This window comes from Chrysochloris asiatica, unplaced genomic scaffold, assembly GCF_000296735.1.
Source record: "Chrysochloris asiatica unplaced genomic scaffold, ChrAsi1.0 scaffold00020, whole genome shotgun sequence".
NCBI lineage: Eukaryota > Metazoa > Chordata > Mammalia > Afrosoricida > Chrysochloridae > Chrysochloris > Chrysochloris asiatica.
The window spans coordinates 29152039-29172329 of record NW_006408538.1 but is presented as its reverse complement, the minus strand read 5'-3'; the positions used below and the strand labels follow the sequence as shown (position 1 = coordinate 29172329).

General features: G+C 44.3%; 1 protein-coding gene and 1 pseudogene across 3 annotated transcripts in view; one reads left to right on the top strand and one right to left on the bottom strand.

Annotated features, from left to right (window-relative positions):
* ALOX5 (arachidonate 5-lipoxygenase) overlaps positions 1-11212 on the bottom strand; it is an 81108-nt gene extending 69896 nt beyond the window's left edge. For all 3 annotated transcript variants that reach the window (XM_006837450.1, XM_006837452.1, XM_006837451.1), the window contains exons 1-2: positions 10980-11212; positions 3699-3897 (exon numbers count right to left, since the gene is read on the bottom strand). In XM_006837450.1, the coding sequence (XP_006837513.1) occupies positions 3699-3897; positions 10980-11129 (349 nt within the window). In that variant the 5' untranslated portion in view covers positions 11130-11212. The remainder of the gene's footprint in view (positions 1-3698; positions 3898-10979) is intronic.
* A 7734-nt stretch (positions 11213-18946) lies between these two features.
* On the top strand, positions 18947-19833 carry LOC102813365 (annotated as a pseudogene).
* Positions 19834-20291: the final 458 nt, after the last annotated feature.

Sequence of the window (20291 nt, the reverse complement as noted above, 5' to 3'; positions counted from 1 at the left end):
GATGGGGGTAAGTGGGGTAAAAGCAGCAATGAAGCGGCAAGCTAAGCCCTACAATGTTCAGTGGACTTCTGTGGACCCAGTTGGGGACCTGGTTGGCAAGCAGTGTGAGGAGACCTGGGGACTCTTGGGCCCAGAGTCAGTGGCGTGGCCACAGAGAGTGGAGCTACCGGCTGAGGGGAAGAGAGGACATGTGCACAAGAGCGCCCACACTTGCAGATGATACCCTCGTGACCTGGACCAGATGGGCAACTTGGACATTGGATACTCAAATGGGGGGGGGAGGGGACTACAAACACAAGAAACTGGCTTACAAGCTTTCAAGAGGGAACCTAGTGCTAGGGGGCATGGAGGAAGGCAGAATCTTCAGTGGGTGCTATTCAATCTGTCTGGGAGGAGCTGATGAAAGGAAATACAGATGGGTAACTCGAGATACTGTAGTGAATAATGCTTATCAGGATGGATTATGAGGGTTGGAAATGCAAAGGTAGACGTTTTGTAACAAGGAAAGGAGTGATTAATTCTCCAGTTTAGGAGTGGAGGTCTCTGGGACCATCAACGGAGAAGAGCCGAGAGCGGGACCCTACCCAGAGAAACAGAAATGCCTGAGATAGAGACAGAGACAATGACGTGGAGTGATGTGGCTGGGGACTTTGGATCCAGAGAGGGAAAGGGACTGTGGGCTGAAAACTGGGGGATGGGGAGGGGGAAGTGTAGAGTGCGGGTTTCTAGGATATACCCTTTGGTTGGTTGATGATGCATGGAGGACATTGGAACCATGGCAATGAGATGATGCATGATGGAGTGAATGTAAAAGTAAAGTTCTCTCATGTAAACTATCATATAATTCACAATAAAACATTAAAAAAAAAAAAGATGAGATCCTACAGACAGGAAAAAATTTTTTTGGCAAGGAACTAATCCCTAATATTTACAGAAAACTTCAACACCTCAACAAAAAAAAGGTCAAATAATCCAATTAAAAAATGGGCAAAGGACAGACACTTTACCAAAGACAACACTCAGGCAGTGTTATAGTTAAGGTTTTGTGTCAAGTTGACTAGGCCAGTATTCTCAGTGGTTTGGCACTTAAGATAAAGCAATTCTCCATCATGAAATCTAATATAATCAACTCCATGATGAGATCTGCTTGAACAGTCAATCAATTGAAAGGAAGTTTCCTCGGAGGTGTGGCCCACTTCCATTATACTGGATACATGGTCAAAGCTTGTTTGATTTCTGCTGGGTCTAGATCCTGAATCTGGCTTGCCATCTAACCTTCAGTTCTTTGGACTTGAGCCAGTGACCTGCTCGCATGTCTTCCGATCCTAGAAGTAGTCAGTAGTCTTACTTATCACTGGTTTTCATCTCTAGAGAATCCAGCCTAGGACAGGCAACCAACAAACATATGCAGACCAGTACCCAAGATCACTGACCATTGTTGTTGTTTTTGAAGAAGTACTATACTGTTTTCCACATGCTACTGAGACTGTAAAATATTACCAACAGTGTGGGAAATGATATGGTGCTTCCTCAAAAAGTTGGAAACACAAATATGACCTAGCAATGGCTTTACTTGGTATGTATCCTAGAGAAATAAGAGCCACAGTACAAATACATATAAGGAGGAATGTAAACAAGGACACAGTGAGGAAGTAGGATAAGTGACACTACACTGAAATGAAGTGCATGATATTTTGAATGTAAAACACAATGTTCGACATTGTAAGCCTTCTGCAAACCTCCACTCAACTAACAATCAAAACTAACAACAATAATAAAAATACCCGAGTCTTGATTGTGGGAGTAGGGCAAGAAGGAGATTTAAAGCTAGTGCTTTCTAACTACCTCTGCCTATGACCTTTGTCTCACTTGGGACTATTAGCAGGAGGGACCAGTGCTTGAAGAAGGATATCATTCTTGGTAATGTAGAGGTTCATCGGAAACGAGGAAGACACTCAATGAGATACATTGATAAAGTGGCTGCAACCATGGGCTCAAACAGAGGAATAATTGTGAAGCTGGGGTTGTTGTTGTTGTCAGGTGCCATCGAGTCGGAACCGACTCATAGCGACCCCATGCACAGCAGAACGAAACAATGTTCGATCCTGGGCCAACCTCACTACCGCTGCCACACCCGAGTCCATCAATGATGCCACCTGGCTGATCCATCTTGTTGGGGGTCTTCCTCTTTTTCTCTGACCCTCCACCCTACCCAGCATGACATCCCTCTCCAGCGATTGTTTCCTCCGGACAATATGTCCAAAGTGGGAGAGACGAAGTTTAGCCATCCTGGCCTCCAAGGAGCACTCTGGCTGCGCTTCCTCCAAAACAGATTTATTGGTAGGGTAGGACATTATTGTCTTCTCTTTTACAGTGTTGCTGTGAGTGGGAACCAACTTGATGGCACCTAACAGCACCATGACTTTTCACATTCGGGGCATCACAAGCCAAAATGTGTTTTGTAACTTTTTCCTGCCATGTGGGAGAGGGATAAAGATCTTAGTTTCATAATTATTCAGTTCAGAAATATTCTTGAAATTTGACTTCTTCAATTAAATTCCAAGTCAGGAAGCTTGGGATGTGGCCTGATCATTTAAGAACATCAGGTAGAGAAGGATTTTTTTCATTTTTTTCTGTCTTGTTAGCCACAGAATGGAGATAACAACCATTCTTCTTGCTACATTCCTCACCGAAGCTATGTGAAGAACAAACGAACTAGTGACCGGGAATGCTTTGTCACCTTGGAAAGGTTAAATGTGATCACCTAGAACAGGCTGTCCTTCTTGTTATGATTATGGAGGATACTTGGTATTTGAAGAGTTATTATTTCAGGTTTAGGCTGTGAGCAAACTGAATAGCTGTGATTTTGAGTATGGTATCATTTTGACTCACTTGTGTCTCTCGTGCAAAAAGATACAGCAGCTTTAGCTGACATCTACAGCTTTCTGGTACTTCTTACCAGAGAAATTGTGGGTTTCTTTATGAAGAATGACCTCCTGAGGAAGCGCCAGATTGGGGTCTGCACATTTAGGGGTCATGTCTGTAAGGGCTGACTTTAGGTTCTTTATTCTTTCAGTGATAAACTGGGAATTGAATTTAACAACTGAGGCAACACGACCACTAGGTTTGCTTGTGGCACTCATGTACTCCTGGTCAACCCCTTCTCTTCTCAGGTCTAAAGTCCAAACCCTACTGTGACAAGTGTGGAATGCCCCTATACATCCAATGGATATTGGCTGCTAGGGACCTTTGTTGTTGCTAAGTGTCATCAAGTCAGTTCTGACTTAAATCAACTCTGTCTAGCATTTCCAAAGAGTGGCTGGTGTGTTTGAGGCACTTACCTTGTGGTCCAAATTGATCTTGCAGTTCAGTGCTTCTCCTACAGTGCCATACCAGGACTCCCCTAGGATCTCCATAGAGACCTTCCCCTTTAATAAAAAGGAGGTCAAGTTCCCTCCTCTATAGGGTTGTAGTATAGTGAAGGGCAAAGTTGGCTGTGTGACTGGGGGGCCACTTCCTCAACCTTTGGGCCAGAAGCCTATTAATATACTGAGGAAAGCTATACCTCCTCTGTGTGCAACACATCACAGCCTCCGGGCACTTCATTATTGTTTCCAGGGTTCTTTGAGGAAGGAGGCCCATCAAGTCCTTTCAGTTTCTGGAATTTCTAGGGGATGGAAGAGGCCCCAAGAGCTCACCTCGACCATCTCGAAGGATGATTTCACCCTCGCCTGTGATCCAGCGGTAGCAGGGGAATTCAATGTAGTCCCCGAGGGGCGTCTTCAGCGTGATGTACTTCAAGTACCAATCATCATGAAGCCAGTACTTCCGCTTCTCAATTTTGACCAGTTGGATCTCACCCAGCTCTTCATCTACTGTCACATCGTAAGAATCAACCTGCAGAGGAGAAAAGCGAGAACATAGCGGTACAGGGTCCCATGAGCCTTCGTATCATGTCTAGTCCATTTAGCCCAAACCTTCACTGGATGCCTGCTATTGACAAGGCCCTGTGTAAGCCCTGGAAGACATAGACGTGCTGGTCCCTGCCTCTCGGAGATAAACTCTAGTGATGGAAACACTTCTATCTACACATGGCTCATACTGGAGGAGTGGACATCCCTGCTATGACCACAAGGCCTTGTTTGGTGAGGATCCCTGTCAGTTGTCCATTTTCACAGTGAGGGGCAGTGGAAGCTGCTGGCCTTTCTCTCCTGCTGGGCTGCAGGGACCAAGTGGCTCTCACCCATGGGTAGTCCCCACCACAACTTTGGGAGTGGGGATGGAGTTATGATCCATTGTAGGTGAAGATAGGGAGGCTCAGGGAGTCACAGTCCAGCTGCTAAGTGAACTAGAACTCACACCCTGCCTGTCTACTGTCTGCATGTAATCACTTTCTAGTCCTCAACAGAGAAGCTAAGTGAAAATGGAGAGGCTCAGGTACCAATAAAGTAGCACAGATTCAAACCCTCTGAATTTAAGCCATTCTTTGAACGCTGGCTATGAACAGTCAGAGCCAGTAGTTCCCACTGCCTGTTGTGGTTCTGATGGTGGGTGGAGGCTGGTTACGTTGCTAGAAGGTAGCACCCCAGGCCCATGTGTAGCACTGCCTTCCAGAGCCCTAGAACGGAGCTGCCCCTGGCCCCGGGAGGTGGGCTGTGCAGATCTCTGGACAGTCTTTGCATGGCTCTACACATCAGCTCTGGTAGCATAGTGGTTAGGAATCGGGCTGCGAACCTTAAGGTCAGCAGTTCGAAACTACCAGCCGCTTCACAGGAGAAAGATGAGGCTTTCTACTCCCATCAAGATTTAAGCCTTGGAAACCCTGTACAGGGTTGCTATGGGTTGGAACTGACTTGATGGCACTTAACAACAACAACAACAACAACACATCAGCAGCTCTGCGGCAAACAAGGAAAAAGAATAAGGGACTCAGGCACTATACTGAGTGAGCCAATGACCAGAGTAGCTGCCGGGAAAAACCCTGGCCTTGCCGCCCTGCAGGGCCCTTTCTAAACCATAGTTCACCAGTCTTTGACCTCTGTCTATGTCAGCAGAACCCAGAATTCTGAATGTAAAGTAAATGAGACAGGGAAGGGGTACTTTCTGCATATGGTTCCTCAAACTCCTTATTTTCACCCATTCCCTTCTGGAAGGCTCCCTGAGAATAATGGGAAGTTAGATTTTTTCAGGAAACCCTAGGTTCTGAACAAAATGAGCAACTTGCATGCTGTGGCTTCCACAGAGGCCAGACACTTGTGGTCAGAAAGTGGAAGCTTTATTTCTGGGCCCTGTGGTCCTGACAGGTGAGTCAGCTCAGAGCAGTTTCTGAGGAGAGTGAGACAGTGCCTACACACATGTATCTTCTCATCAGACATGTTCTGCTCTGCCCAAGCTCTTTCTCTCTCAGCTGTTGCAGGGAAAGAATCCTCCCATCCCAGTGTGCCCAACAAACAGCCCTGCTAGTGTAGTGGATTACGAATTGGGCTTCTAACAGCAAGGTCAGTAGTTTGAATCTACCAGTAACCCCATGGGAGAAACATGAGTTTCTGCTCCCGTAAACATTTATGTCCTTGGAAACCCTACACAGGGTCGTGATGAGTCAGAACCCGACTTGGTGGCGCACATCACCACCACCACCAGTGTGCCCAGCAGGAGTAGTAGGAGCTGTCAAGGGGCTGCATGGATTAGACTGAGTCCTAGGAGCCAATGTCTGTACCACAGGGGTAAGCCTGTGACAATCACAGAAGATGCAGCAGGCCTGGATTGGGATGCAGAGTTGTGAAGAGAAAGACTGTTGAAGAGATTTTCATTGGGAATTTGGAGAGGAAAGCCAATGGTCAGGTGGCTTGGGAGAAGGGGAGAGGAAACAGGACAGATCTCTTATGAGTAGAAGGAGAAGGAAGACCCCTGGACTGAGGTGTCATAGGGGCCAAAGAAAGGGCATGTAGGCGTTGAGGGGACAAGTGGCTTAGCAATCCTTGTCTAGGGGGTTGGGGCCCATCTGGAAGGACAGAGTAGGGACTGGGTAGCCCCAGGACTATCTGTGTTCTGACATTTGCATCTTCAGAGGCCTCAGCCCTCCACAAGGCCAAGACAGAGCTCCCTTCTGAGTAGGGCAGATAGGAGGAGAGCTATGACTTAGATGAGCAGAAGAGCGCTCTGAATGAATGCCCCGAGGAGGCGCTGTGGGTTAATGCGCCAGACTGCAAAGCCTTTTGAACTGTAAGATTGATGATTCAAGTTCACCAGCTGCTTGGAAACCCTATACAGGGTTGCTATGGGTCGGAATTGACTCGACAGCACTTAACACCACCACCACCAACAGAGGGGCTGGCTGTGGGGCATCAGCAAACTGCTCAGTTCTCAGACTCTGCTTTTGCACATCTGACCTGTGGGGCCATTGAGAAATCTAAGTGAAGTTGTGCCTGGGAAGTCTTGTGAACTTCAACTGGCTCCTTTCTGCAAGACACAGGTACAGGTACAGGCTGGCTGTGCTTACTAGGATTCCCACCTCTCTTCCTATTCAGCAAGGGCCTTGGTGAAGCAGCTAGGCATAGAAGCCATGCTCATGCCTAGAGCTTGTGCCTAACTCCACCCACCAGATTAAATAGCCATAAGGAAGGCAATCCTGAACCACAACTCAACAGTGGGAGTCTCAGAGGCATTTTTGGTGTTGGCTGCACAGCTGGAGCAAAGGGAAGTCAGAGCCTGAAGGCCTAGGGTTAGGCCCAAGGGTGACTGTTCTGGAGGAAGTGGCTTTCCTATGGCTCAGAGAATGGGAGGAAGTGTTGATGTCAGGGAAGCTGAGTGAGGGGGCAGAGAATAGCCTTTCTAAAGTCTTAGGTTCATGGGGATCTGAGGTGCACATTCCTAAGGGACAGGAAAACACCTGGAATAAAATGAAGGAGATTAAAGGAAACTCTAGCAATTCTTAGGAAGAAGCCACATGCCCAAAGGAGCTCTGGTAGCATAGTGGTTACGAATCGGGCTGCAAACTACAAGGTCAGCAGTTCGAAACTACCAGCTGTTCCACGGGAGAGAGATGAGGCTTTCTGCTCCCGTAAAGATTTACAGCCTCGGAAACCCTGTACAGGGTCGCTATGAGTCGGAACCGACTTGATGGCACTTACCAACAACAACAACAACAGCCGGGTGTGGTGACTCCAAGGAGTACACAGGGGCAGCTTCTCTGAGGGAGAGGCCAGCAGGGACACCAATTGGCACACCTGAGAAGTCACAGAAGAATGGACCCTCCAGGTGCCCCTTCCTGCCCACTCACATACCAGCTGGAGCTGGCAGAGGTCTTGGAGTCTCAAGTGGAACGAACTCACCAACAGACATACAGAGACTCAGTATACCAGCTGACCGAGTCTGGCCTTGTCTCTGTCAGCCTCGGGCCTTTGCTGACTTGGGTTCCAGCCCTGGGATTGCAATAGACAAATGAACTGAGGAGTTCATCCCAGATCCCATTCATGATGCCTTCAGGGCAAAGTCTCAAGGCTGTGCCTCTAGCATCAGGGAAGCAACCGGGAAAAGTCACAGAGGACAGAGAAAAATCTCAAGGGAGACATCAGGGTTACAGGGGCCAAACAGTAAAATACAGTCTTAGGAAGATCCGTGGAGCCACAAAGGATGACAGCCGACTTCCTTTTAATGTACTAGGTCTGCTGGTCTGCTCTTCTTTTTCCATTTGTCATGATTTGCTGAGCATTTATGACTGTTCTGTTGAGGGCACTATAAGCAGTGAATGATGATCCCACTCTGCAGTGAGGTAAAGTAGCTGTGGTTAGAACCGAAGCCTAGCTGACTGATAATAACATAGGGACAATGTCTGGGTCTGGGTTGAAGATTGGAGTAGGAAGGGCATCAGAGAATGAGAGGGAAGGACATCAACAAGCTTCATGGAAGAGTGGCATTTGAGGCACTCTTGGGAGTTGGTAAAGGTGCCATGGAGTAGGACATTTCAGGTGCAGAGAGCAAAATCCCCAAGTCATGGCTCTGGGAAGAAGGAGACTGAAAAAGGTGTTCCTGGGGGTGGTGCTGACAGGTGCATCCACCCTTATACTGGAGAGAAAGAAACAGCCAATTCACCATCCTCTATTCACTGAAGGATTGGTTTGTCGGTTTCACTTGTTGCTTTCAAATACTTATTGCATATATGGTTTTAAAGTTCTGAATATTTCAGCAAAGATTTGTTGATCAGTTTTCAGTAGTCTTCATAAGAGATTTAATAAAAAAAAAACTTCCATTTGTCTCTGACTTGGATAAGGAGAAGGGTCTCTGATGAAGTAACGACTGAGCCAAGGAGGAGTGAGGGTGGGTAGGGAAGAGAGAAAAAGGAGGCTATAAGTACAGAGGGATAGAAATTAGGGGTAGACAAAGGAGAGTCTGGGTCATAAAGAGTGGGAGACTGAGAAGCAGAGTAGAGGAGACCAAGGGGCCTAGAGGGGAGAAGGAGAGCAGTGGCTAGGGAAACTTAGGGGCAGAAAGAAGAAGGAAATGTGTGACAGAAAACTGGGGATTGAGGAAGTTGCGAGAGACAGAACAGACAGAAGAAAACAGAGCAGCAAAGAAAGGAGGGCTATGTGTGGGAGAGTAGAACTGAAAGACAGTAGGGACGCTGGGGACTAGGGTTAGAGGAAGAAAGAGTAAGAGCAAGAAGAAGGGGGCAGAGGGAAGGAAGAGAAGGAACAGAGAGGAAAACAAGGGAGTACTGAAGGATTGAGGGTCACAAGAAGGAAATATTTAACCTTCATTAATGTATTATTCCTGAGAAGATTTTGTAGCATGTATTTGTCATGAATGTATTCATCAGTGAATATATTTAAAAGTATATATAGTTATGACTTTATTAACACTTACTGAATATGTTCCAGGATAATATGTTAAAAGGGTTGCATGATGACTCTGTGGAGTCCTGGTGAGGCACCACAGGATAATATGCTGGTCTGCTAGGTCAGTTTGAACCACAAGGTTGGCAGTTTAAACCCAGCAGCCACTCCTCAGAAACCCTACACAGGGTTGTCATGGGTTGGAAACAACTCAGTGAGTCTTAACAACAGCAACAACAACATGTTGACTCTATAGCAGAAGCACTGGACTTACCCTAAAAGGTTGGTAGTTCAAGCCTACCAGCTTCTCTGTGGGAGACGATGGGGCTTTCTGCTCCCACAAAGATTGACAGGTTCAGAAACTGTAAACAGGGTCACTATTAATCGGAACTGACTTAATGGCACTTAACAACAATTACAACATATTATAGAAACTTCACCCTCTTGCCTTTATCATTCTTAGAAGTGCTATCATGAAATGAAAATGGGCCAACTAACCATGCTAGTCATCCCATTTGACCTGAATAACGTTAAATGTACAGAGATAAAGGAGCACATCAACTTATCAGATTTACAAGAACTATGCTACTCATCCCATTTGACTTGAATAACGTTATATGTACGAGATAAAGGAGCACATCAACTTGTCAAATTTGTATAACTTGGGGTAGCCTCTGGGAATAGGGCCATCCGGCTACCAGCACAACATAGAGTATAACTGTTTCTATGACAGTCTCATGTGTGAAGACTCTGATCCCCAGCCCTGTGCTAATCACGGAACTCAGAGAAGAATAGTTATGGATTTGTCAATCAATTTATTGAGAAAAATTCAGTTATGGCCATTATTTGAGTGAGTTGTGCATTGGGTGGAGTAGGAGAGGTATGCTGACCTGCCAATTCTTGTTGTTGATTGGTTTGTTACTGGTGTTAGCAATAACAGTTGTTACACTTAGCAAAATAGGATTTTACTTTCATCTCAACAAATATTTCCTTTCACGTTTAGTTTCACCTTTACCCAAAAGAGAAGGATAGTCCTTATAGAGACACTAGAAGGAAAATAAGGAAATGTCTCTGGGCTATGCAATATCAAGTGTGAAGCAATTACATCAACAGGAACTTTCTTAAAAGCTGACTTTTTTAGAGCTAGTAGGACCCAGCTGGCTCTCCAGTCCTTCAGAGTTGGAGCACTCTCACTGAAATGGAGAGGGTAACATGCAAATCTCTCCCAAAATTTGCCTCTGGAGCACTCACTGAGGTGTTTATTCACTAGTGCCATTTGAATGAATTATCATGGTTGGGGAGGATGGACAAAGGGAGGGTTATCAATGAACAGTGGAGAACATTCGCTTCCATAGCCACCACTGTTTCACCCACAAAGAAATAAATGTTTGTACCTGACTGTATGCAGACTACTCAGCAAGGCACACCCAGAGCTGCTGTTGTGTGAAGTCTGGTCATGTAAGAACCAGGCTCACAGCAGCTCACTATAAACGGTAGTTTGTACCTTGTCCTTCTCCCACTACAATTTAATACATGATTTCATGGAGGTGAATCTACGACCTAATGAAACATTAAGGTGCTTTTGGAAATGTCAGAGGGTGTCATAATCCCAAATCAATTCCTTATTAACCTCTCTGCACTACCTTCTAAATTCCCTTGGAACTTGTCCTGAGACTATGAGACATCCTCTAGCGCTGCTGGCCTGGGGCTCACCAGGACTCCTGGATCAGCCTAAATCCAATCCTTTTATTTACACTTGGGGAAACTGTGACCCAGGGAGGAGACAGAATGACGAAGTAGTCAAGACACCAGATCAAACTCAAGCTTTTTGACCCCCAGCTCTCTGCGCTCTCCACATGGCTCATATGGCCCCTCGGGCTGTGCTTCATACGCAGAAAAAGTACACCCCTTGCTCAGTGAATATGATCAACGATCCCTCTTCCACAGGAGAACCACGCACAGAAGTTGCGGTATGAAGCAGGACACAAGAAATGCCCACAGCATCGCTCCATCAGGAAGGGACATCTTAGAGTCTCGGGGTCTGTATCTGTCGGCGCTCCAATCCGCATCCCTGACATCCCTGACAAGCTCCAATCCGCACCCCTCTAAACGCACCCCGATCTCCCTCGGGGCCCAGTGCCTGCCTACCGCGCCGCGTTCGAAGTCGTTGTAGAAGGCTTTATCCAGCAGGTGCTTCTCGCTGCAGCCCGTGGAGCCCACCAGGCTGAGATAGATGTAGTCGTCGGTGCCAGCGAACCACTGGCTGCCGGTGGCCACCGTGACGGTGTAGGAGGGCATGGTGGTGGCAGCTCCCCCTCAGGCAGGGCAGCGAGGCAGCAAGCACAGAGAGTCTCAGCGCGGTGCGTCTGCACTCCACACCTCTGCGGGGACACTGCTCTGCCGCTTCCTCCCAGAGCCGGCTGAGGTCCCGCCTCCAACTGGAGCCAGCAAGGTCCCCCAACCTCAGCTCCTCAACCCCTACCCTCTGGGAGCTTCAGCCAAGCTAGAAGACACTTCTTATTCCTTTCTCACTTGGTGTTAGGGGCATGGGAAATCTGTTTCCTTCCTTCTTTCTTGTTTTCCTTTCTTTCTTCCTCCCTCCCTTTCTTCAGTCTCTCAGTTTCTTGCTCATTGTTTCCTCTTTTCACACCCTTTTCCTGCAGAGGGGTAGCTAAGGTATGGTAGGTAGGGCTATCATTCCCTGAGCACAGCAGTCTCCATTGAGAACCTCCACCAATCAAGGCAGGCCGTGATCTTGTTCTGCTGAGTGTAGAAAGAAAAGAACCGGAAAAATAGAACTTTGAGCACATGATAGGCTAATTTTCATTAGTGAAAGTAAGGAAGGTGTAGTTGTAATTTTCATGTAGTTTCATAATATGTTAAATAAAAGATGAACAAATTTGACTTGTATTTTGAGCTGATGCTATCCTAAATTAGTATCAAAGATGGGGTGTCAGATGTCTGGACAGGGGCACAATTTCAGGGCTTTCTACAGGCTCTATGTTGCTTTACTGCCTCAGCATTCTTCAGTGTCAGATACTAAGGTGCTGGAGTTGGGCCAAGGGACCCCTAGTAAACCAGGCTCAGTCCCTACCTTCAGCAAGTTCCCCGTGAGAGTGGGAGGCAGGTCTGAGTGAAACGATTCCCTAAATTGTGGTAACTTCTGAGGGGGTACTCTGGCAGGGTAGAAGGAGAAGAGGGGTCCACCTGGGGAATCAGGACGTTTTCTTGGAGGAGGAGGCCGCAATCAAACTACCACTGAAGATGGCATATGAAGCACAAAGACTCTGGTAGCTTTGCTTCTTTCTTAGACTTTGAGTGTCCACGCTGGGTGGTGCAGAGTGGAGAGGGTACAGAAAGCACCGGGGTGAACCACCTGCCAGCCCCTCCCATACAATGGGAGGCAGGACAGCCTGCCAGGAAAAGAAATCCCGGTTTCCAGACTGAGATATTACTGTCTGAAGGAGGGTCAGTTCAACTGGGGAGGCAGGGCATGGAGGGGGCTTCTGATGCTGAGTTTTTCTAGTCAGGATCATCTGGATGAGTGTGGATTTTGGGTAAGCCATCACCAAGGAGCTCTGGTGGTACAGTGGATTAAACACTGGGCTGCTAACTACAAGGTCAATGGTTCAAACCTACCAGCCTCTTTGGTGAGAAAGACGAGGCCGTTTGCACCCATAAAGATCGATAGTCTTGGAAACCCTAAAGAGCAATTCCGCTCCGTCTTATAGGGCCACTGTGAGTTAGAATCAATTGGGTGGCAGTGTGCTTGGCTTAGTTTTGGTATACTATTACCTAAAAAGCCTGGTAGTGTAGTGACTAAACACTTGGCAGCTAATCAAAAGGTCTGCAGTTTGAACCCACCAATGGCTCTGTGGGAGAAAGATGTGGCAGAATGCTTCTGTAAATATTATAACCTTGAAAACCCAATGGGGCAATTCTACTCTGTCCTATGGAGTTGGTATGACTTGAAACTGATGTAATGACACTAGGTATATTACCTTCATTAACACTACTATCAACCAGGACTTTGAACCCGTTGAGCTGATTCATTTAGAGCCAACGAAGCAAAATCGGAACAGACCCAAATTAAAAAAATTTGGGTGAAGCAGAGCAATAACAAGGATGATAAAAATGACAGAACCGAACCTGATTTGGGAGACGGGATTATTGACAGAACTGTGGAGGCGGCACTCATTTAACGTAGTGCAGGTGGCCACCATGATTCTGTTGCTTTGCAGTTCCTACACTAACCTTGTTTTGTAAGAGGGAGATTACATTTCTAGAAGGATGTCAATGCATTTTTTTTGTCTGTTAGTTATTGTTGTGGTTCACCCACATTTTACAAATTTGCCTTGTCGGTCATGACTGAACCTGGAGGAACCGCCACCACCAACATGTGTCAACACTGGGTCTGACTGTCATTCACATTCAGTAGTGTTTACTGAACTGACCTAAATGAAAACTGAGTTCATTTCATGTAAGGCTAGAGGAGTTGAAAGGCAAATAGGCAGGTTACCAGGCAGTCCAAAGGTAGGCTTCCCCTGGTGTCATACTCTGCTATTTCCTCTGCTTGGCAGGCCCACCTCTCATTGCAGAGGTGGGACATAGCATTCCACCTGTGTAGGTGGGAGATGAAGGAGTCCTGGTGGTTCAAACGGTTTGGTGCTGGGCTGCTGATTGAAAAGCTGGTGGTTTGAATCACTTGAGAGGCTTCACTGGATATCTGCTTCCATAAAGATTACAGCTGCTCTGCCATGTGGGCCATTATGCTTGGCTGGACTAGGAGTAGATCTTAACTCAGCCGCACCTAACAACAGCAGTGACAGATTGGAGGTGCGTGCAGAATTCAGGAGTGCTACTTCTAGCTCTCGCTCTCAAAATCCAGGCTCCCAGCGGGTAAGTTCTCTGAGAAACAAACTGTGGTATGGAAAGGGTTCTGGGCACAGTTGAGATGTGGTGGGTGATGATAGCTATGTAGTATTAGCCTCTGTCAACCCTATATTCATGGCTGTAGTACCATTTGCTCCCCATTCTGTTTAACTTGAGTGTCTGTCTGTGTAGCCGCTTGTAGATTATTGTTATTACTGTTATTGAAGGAGTGGGTATGTGATAGTATTTACCTTTGTGAAATTTACAGATTTACTGGTGGCACAGTGGGTTAAATGTCAGCAGTTCGAAACTACCAGCTGCTCCTTGGGAGAAAGATGAGGCTTTCTGCTCCCGTTAAGATTTACAGCCTTGGAAACCCTGTACAGGGTTACTATGAGTCGGAACCGACTCCATGGCACATAACAACAACAACAACTGAAAAGTTGGTGATTCAAAGCCACAAGTTGCTCCTTGGGAGAATGATGCCCATAAAGATCTACAGCCTTGGAAACCCTATAAGGTCACTCTGAGTCGGCATAGACTCAACGAAAGTGGGCTTGGTTTTTGGTTTGTTTCTTTTAACTGTTGTGCTTCTCTGTGTCTTTCAGCTGTGATCATTTTGTGCTTACCTTCCCTTATTATATATTGCCTTTCCCTTCAATAAAGTTAATGCATGTCTACCTTCTAGTGCATGATGGCTCTGTAGTATAAACACTAAATTACCAACCACAAGGCACTTCCCAAGATAACGATGAAAGTTTTTGCTCCTGTAAAGATTTATGACCTAGGAAACCCTATTCAGGGTCACTATGAGTCAACTGACTGGATGGCACTAACCAACAAGACTTCTAGCTAGTGATTTACCTTCCTTCCCCCTCCTACTAATGTTGTTGCTGTTGTTAGGTGCCATCGAGTCAGTACCAACTCATAGCGACCCTATGCACAACAGAACGAAACACTGCTCGATCCTGGGCCAACCTCACGACTGTTGCCTCGTTTGAGCTCACTAATAGTAACCTTCCAAAATGTTTCTTTCTTGACTTTTTTCATATGTAGTTTTACACATTTGTTATTTTAGAGCTGATTAACTTCACTCATCATAATGTCTTCTTGGCTTATCCATGTTGCAGATTAATTATTATTCTTTAACATTTATGTAATATTTCATTGTGTGTATGCACCATAGTTTGTTGATCCATTCATCTGCTGATAGGCATTTAGTTTGTTTCCATCTGTTTTGCTATTATGAATAATGTTGTGCTCAACACGAATCTGCATATATCTGTTTGTGTCATGGCTCTTATATCTCTAGGACATACACAAATACCTAGTTTTGGGATTGCTGGATCAGATGGTATTTATAGTTCCATTTTTTTAAAAAAGCACCGTAACATTCTCCACAGTGGTTGCACCATTTTACACTCCCATCAACAGTGTATGAGAGTTCTAGTCTCTCCACAACCTTGTCAGCACTTGTTGCTTTCTGATGAGCCCTTCAGGTTTTAAGACACTCAGAATATGATTGGGGAAGAGCTGCCACCTGAAAGCAAACTTGGCCAAAGTAGAGAATGATGTGGATGGAGCAAAGTTTTCATAACTTTCACTTTTTTGATGTGGCACAAATCAAAATGAGGAGAAACAGCTGTAAATATGTATTAATAATTAGAACATGGAATGTATGCAGTATAAATCTAGGAATATTTGAAGTTGTCAAAAATTAAAAAGAACATATAAAGATTGATATCCTAGGCATTAGTGAGCTGAAATGGACTGGTGTTAGCCATTTTGAATTGGACAAAATGTTTACTACGCTAGGAATACCAAACTGAACAGGAATGGTGTCTCACTCATCTTTAAAAAGAACATTATAAGAATGTTTTTTTTTGTTCTATATTTTCTATATTGAAGAATAGAGCTGTCTGTGATTGGTTAATAGCCATATGCCTACAAGGAAAACAAGTTAATAGCACTATTATTCAAATTTACTCACCAACCACTAGAGCCAATGATGAAGGAATTGAAGATTTCATTTTCTACAGTCTGAAATTGATCAAACATGCAATCAAGATGCATTGATAATTACGGGTGATTGAAATGAGAAGACTGGAAACAAAGAGGAAGAATCAGTAGTTGGAAGATAAGACCTTGGTGTCAAAAATGATGCTGGAGATTGCGTGATAGAATTTTGCAAGACCAATTCATTGCAAATGCCTGTTTAAAACAATGTAAGAGGGAAAAACTATACATATGCACGTCACCAGATGATACACAGTAATCAAATTGACTATGTGTGTGGGAAGAGGCAGCGGAAAAGCTCAATACTATCAGCCAAAACAAAGCCATGGCAGACTGTGAAAGAGTCTCATAGGTTCATGTGCAAGTTCAGACTGAAGCTGAGGAAAAAGTTTTAAAGGCCACAAGAGCCAAAACATAACTTTGAATATATTCCATCTGATTTTAGAGACCATCTTAAGAATAAATTTGATGTGTTAGATACTAATGATCAAAGGCCAGAAAAGTTGTGGGCTGGCATCAGGAACAGCATACAGGAAGAAAGCAAAGGGTCATTAAAAAGACAGGAAAGGAAAAAAAAGACCAAAATGGATGTCAAAGAGACTCTCTAACTTACTCTTGAGTACAGAGAAGCTAAAGCAAATTAGAGCAATGAGGAAGTAAAAGAGCTGAACTGATAAAAGCTATTGGGTAATAGAAAAAAAGAAAAATGAAATTTAAGAAATCCTAGAAACAAATGAGAATGAAAACACAACATACCAAAACTTTGGAAAACAGCACAAGAGAGGGCAATTTATAGCAATAAACACACACATCCAAGAAGAAAAAAGAACTAAAATGAACACATTAATACATCTTCAACAATTAGAGAAAGACCAGCAAAGTCACCAGAAGAAAAGAAATAACAAAGACTAAAGCAGAAACAAATAAAATAGAAAACAGAAAAACAATTTAAATAATAACAAGACAAGAAGTTGGTTCTTTGAAAGGATTAATAAACCTCAAAAACCATTGGCAAATCTAACAAATGAAAGGGAGAGGATGCGAATAAAATGCATAAGAAACCATCTGGGTAATGTCACAACAGAACTAAGGGAACTAAAAAGGATTGTACCAGAATACTATGAAGTTGACAATCTAGAAGAAATAAATACATTTTTAGAAAAACATGACCTACCTAAATGAACAGAGTGCAGTAGAAAACTTGAGCAGACCTATTACAAAAGAAGAAACTGATCAGATCATCAAAAAATCCCAACCCAAAAAAGTCCAGGCTCAGATGGTTTTACTGGTGAATTTTACCAAACATTCAGAGAAGAGTTTGACACCAATTTTACTCAGACTATTCCAGAATACAGAAAGGAATGGAAAACTTACGAATATATTTTATGAAGTGAGCATAACCCTCATACCAAATTCAGGCAAGGACATCAGTGAAAAAAGAAAGTATGGCACTGTAGGTTAATGCGCCAGACTGCAAAGCCATCTGAACTGCAAGGTTGGCAGTTCAAGCTCACCGGCTTCTCCTCAGAAATGTTATACAGGGTCACTATGGGTCGGAACTGACTTGACGGCACTTAACTGTTGCAGACTGTGCAGAGGTTTGAGGCCCTATAGGCCTGAGTGTAACAGATCTAGCCACTTGGCAGTTAATAGCAAATTGTTTTTCATCAAATTGTTTAATCATATTTATTTAATTCCAAACATGAGCCCTGGATGTCCACAGAGAAATGCAATATTCCCCTAAGTTTCTAAGTTCAAGATTTTCCCCCTAGAACCAAGGCAGTAAAACTTCCTCAGAGGACAAGAGAACTACTAGAAGTGTTCAAGAAAGTGTCAGGACACAAGATCAACATACAGAATTCCCTGGGTTTGTCTACACTAACAAAGACAATTCTGAAAAGGATATCAGGACAACACTATTTACAGTAACCACTGTAAGCACTTAGGAATAAAATTAACATGAAGTAACATGAAGTACTTAGGAATAAATCAAACCAGAGATATACAAAACATATACAAAGTACAAGAAACTGGAAATGACCTCCGGAAGTGGAAGGATGCACCTTGCAGTTGGCTCATGTTCATGCTCATGGACAGAAAGACTTAACATTGTGAAAATGTCAATACTACCCAAAATGATCTACAGATATCATGCAACTCAGATTCAGACGCCACCATCATGCTTTGAACAGAAGGAAAAATTAATCACCAATTGTCTGTGGAAAGAAACAAGATTCCAGATAAGCAAAGCACTACTAAAGAAGAACAAAGTTATAGGCCTCACTCCCCAGTCTCAAAACCTCATATACGGCCACAGCAGTCAAAAGAGTCTGTTGTTTACAAATTAGACACACAGACCAATGGAATAGAACTGATAACCCAGAGGTATGTGCATCCACCTATGGACAGCTGATCTTGAACAAAGGGCTAAAACCCACTTTGTTGTTATGTGTGGTGGAGTTGGTTCCAACTCATAGCCACCCTGTACAGGGTTTCCGAGGCTGTAAATCTTTACGGGAGCAGAAAGCCTCATCTTTCTCCTGTGGAACAGCTGGTAGTTTTGAACTGCTGACCTTGCGGTTCACAGCCCGATATGTAACCACCAGATGGGGGAAAATAAAGTCTCTTTAGCAAATAATGCTGGCAAAACCAGATATTCACTTGTAGAAAAACTAAACAGAATTCATATCTCACATCATATACAAAACTAACTCTGGATGGATCACAGGTCTACTTGTAAAATCTAAAGCCATAAATATCATAGATATTTAAAAAAAAAAGGAACAAACTTAGGGGCCCTAATACATGGCACAAACACATTATCCAACAATTAAAATGTACAAATAGCAGAAGACAAACTAGATTACCAAGACCTTCTAAAAAATGAGACATTATGCACATCAAAAGACTTCACCAAAAGGGTAAAAAGAGAATGTACAGATTGGAGAAAAAATATTTTTGACATATTTATTGGACAAGGGGTTATCTCTAAAATTTATAGAAAACGTCAATTTATAGTAATGACAAAAAGACAATCCAATTTTAAAAAGGGCAGAGAAAAAGTTTAACTGGAGCTCGGGGTCGCTGGTGCCGATGTGTTTGGTGTCCACGTGAAGCAGCCCAATAAAACTGAGGAGCTGAAAACACACGGCACGGACTAGCGTCACTCTTTTTCAGCCCACCAGACATGGGGTATGGTGCTTACTTCTGTAGGTGTTTGGGTATGCATGTGTGCTGCAAGATGCACACACCCCCAAGTCTCGGGTTTGGACTCAGATTCTGATGATTCTCTTGTCATCAACTGAGAGTTGCAGGATGCGTTTTCCGAGGGCTCCTGAAGGCAGCGACCGACGTGGCTGGCCTGAAGACGTGTTGGACTGAATTCAAGCAGGATCTGGAATGGGTTGAAAGACTTGCTGGACCCTGGGCCCAGTGTCAGAAGCCAGTGGACCTCAGTCAACAACTCAGAACAAGGGTCAGAAAGCTGTTGACCTTGACGACTTCCAGCAGGAGATCTTCTACCGCCAGGTTCAGGCTGCTGTGCTTGCAAAACTACCCAGCCTCCATCTGCTTTAAGTCCCTACCAAGAGGCTCACCGATTATTTTGCAGAGATGGCCAAGTCTGATCAGCAAATGCAGAAGATTTGACAGAGCTTCAGACCAAACAGGCTGCCATGCAGAAGTCTGAAAAAGGCTAAACAATTAATTATGAGCACATACGAAATACGAAACAAAGGTACAAACAGAGGTTCTTCAGAAGAGGCAGCGTGAGGAAACACATATGATGATTGTCATTAAGAAATATCAGAAAAGCTTCCCTGATATACTGGATTTCCTTGAGGGAGATCAGAAACCCAATGCACGTGGCATGAAGGAAAAAACTTAAGTCCAGCAGATGTAGAAGGGACCCAGTGCCAAATGATTCTATAAAAAGCAGAAATTTGGTTTTGGTGGAAAGAAGAAAGGCTTCAAGTGGAATGCCTGCAGGAGCTGTGATGATGTGTCTAGCTTCTGGGTCAAGACAGCTCTTGGGAAGGGTTCCAAGAGGCTTGGAAAGAAAGGATCAAATAAGAGACCTGGGAAATGAGATAAACCAAAGACCAGAACATGTTAAGCAACATCTTTAGTTAAAAAAACAAGAAAAAAGGGGAAAGACAACTTTGGAATTTCACACTACCTTTGGATCTCTTTTGTTGGTTTCTTTTTGTACAAAAAAAAAAATCTTGAAATAAACTAAGGGGAAAAAGGGAGGAAGGGAGGACAGAGAACATAAGCACACTTCACCAAAGAAGACATTCAGGTGGTCAACAAACACATGAAGAAATGCTTGTGATTGCTAGCCATTGTGTCTGCTGTTATTGTTAGGTGTTGAGAGTCACTTCCGACTCAGCACAACAGAACAAAACAATGCCAGGTTCCGTGCCACCCTCACAATTGTGTTACATTTGATCCAATTTTTGCTGCCACTGTGCCAATCTATCTCCTTACTGGGTCTTCCTCTTTGCAGATCCTCCACATTACCAAGCATAATGTTCTTTCCAGGGACTGGTCCTTCCTAATAAAATGTCCAAA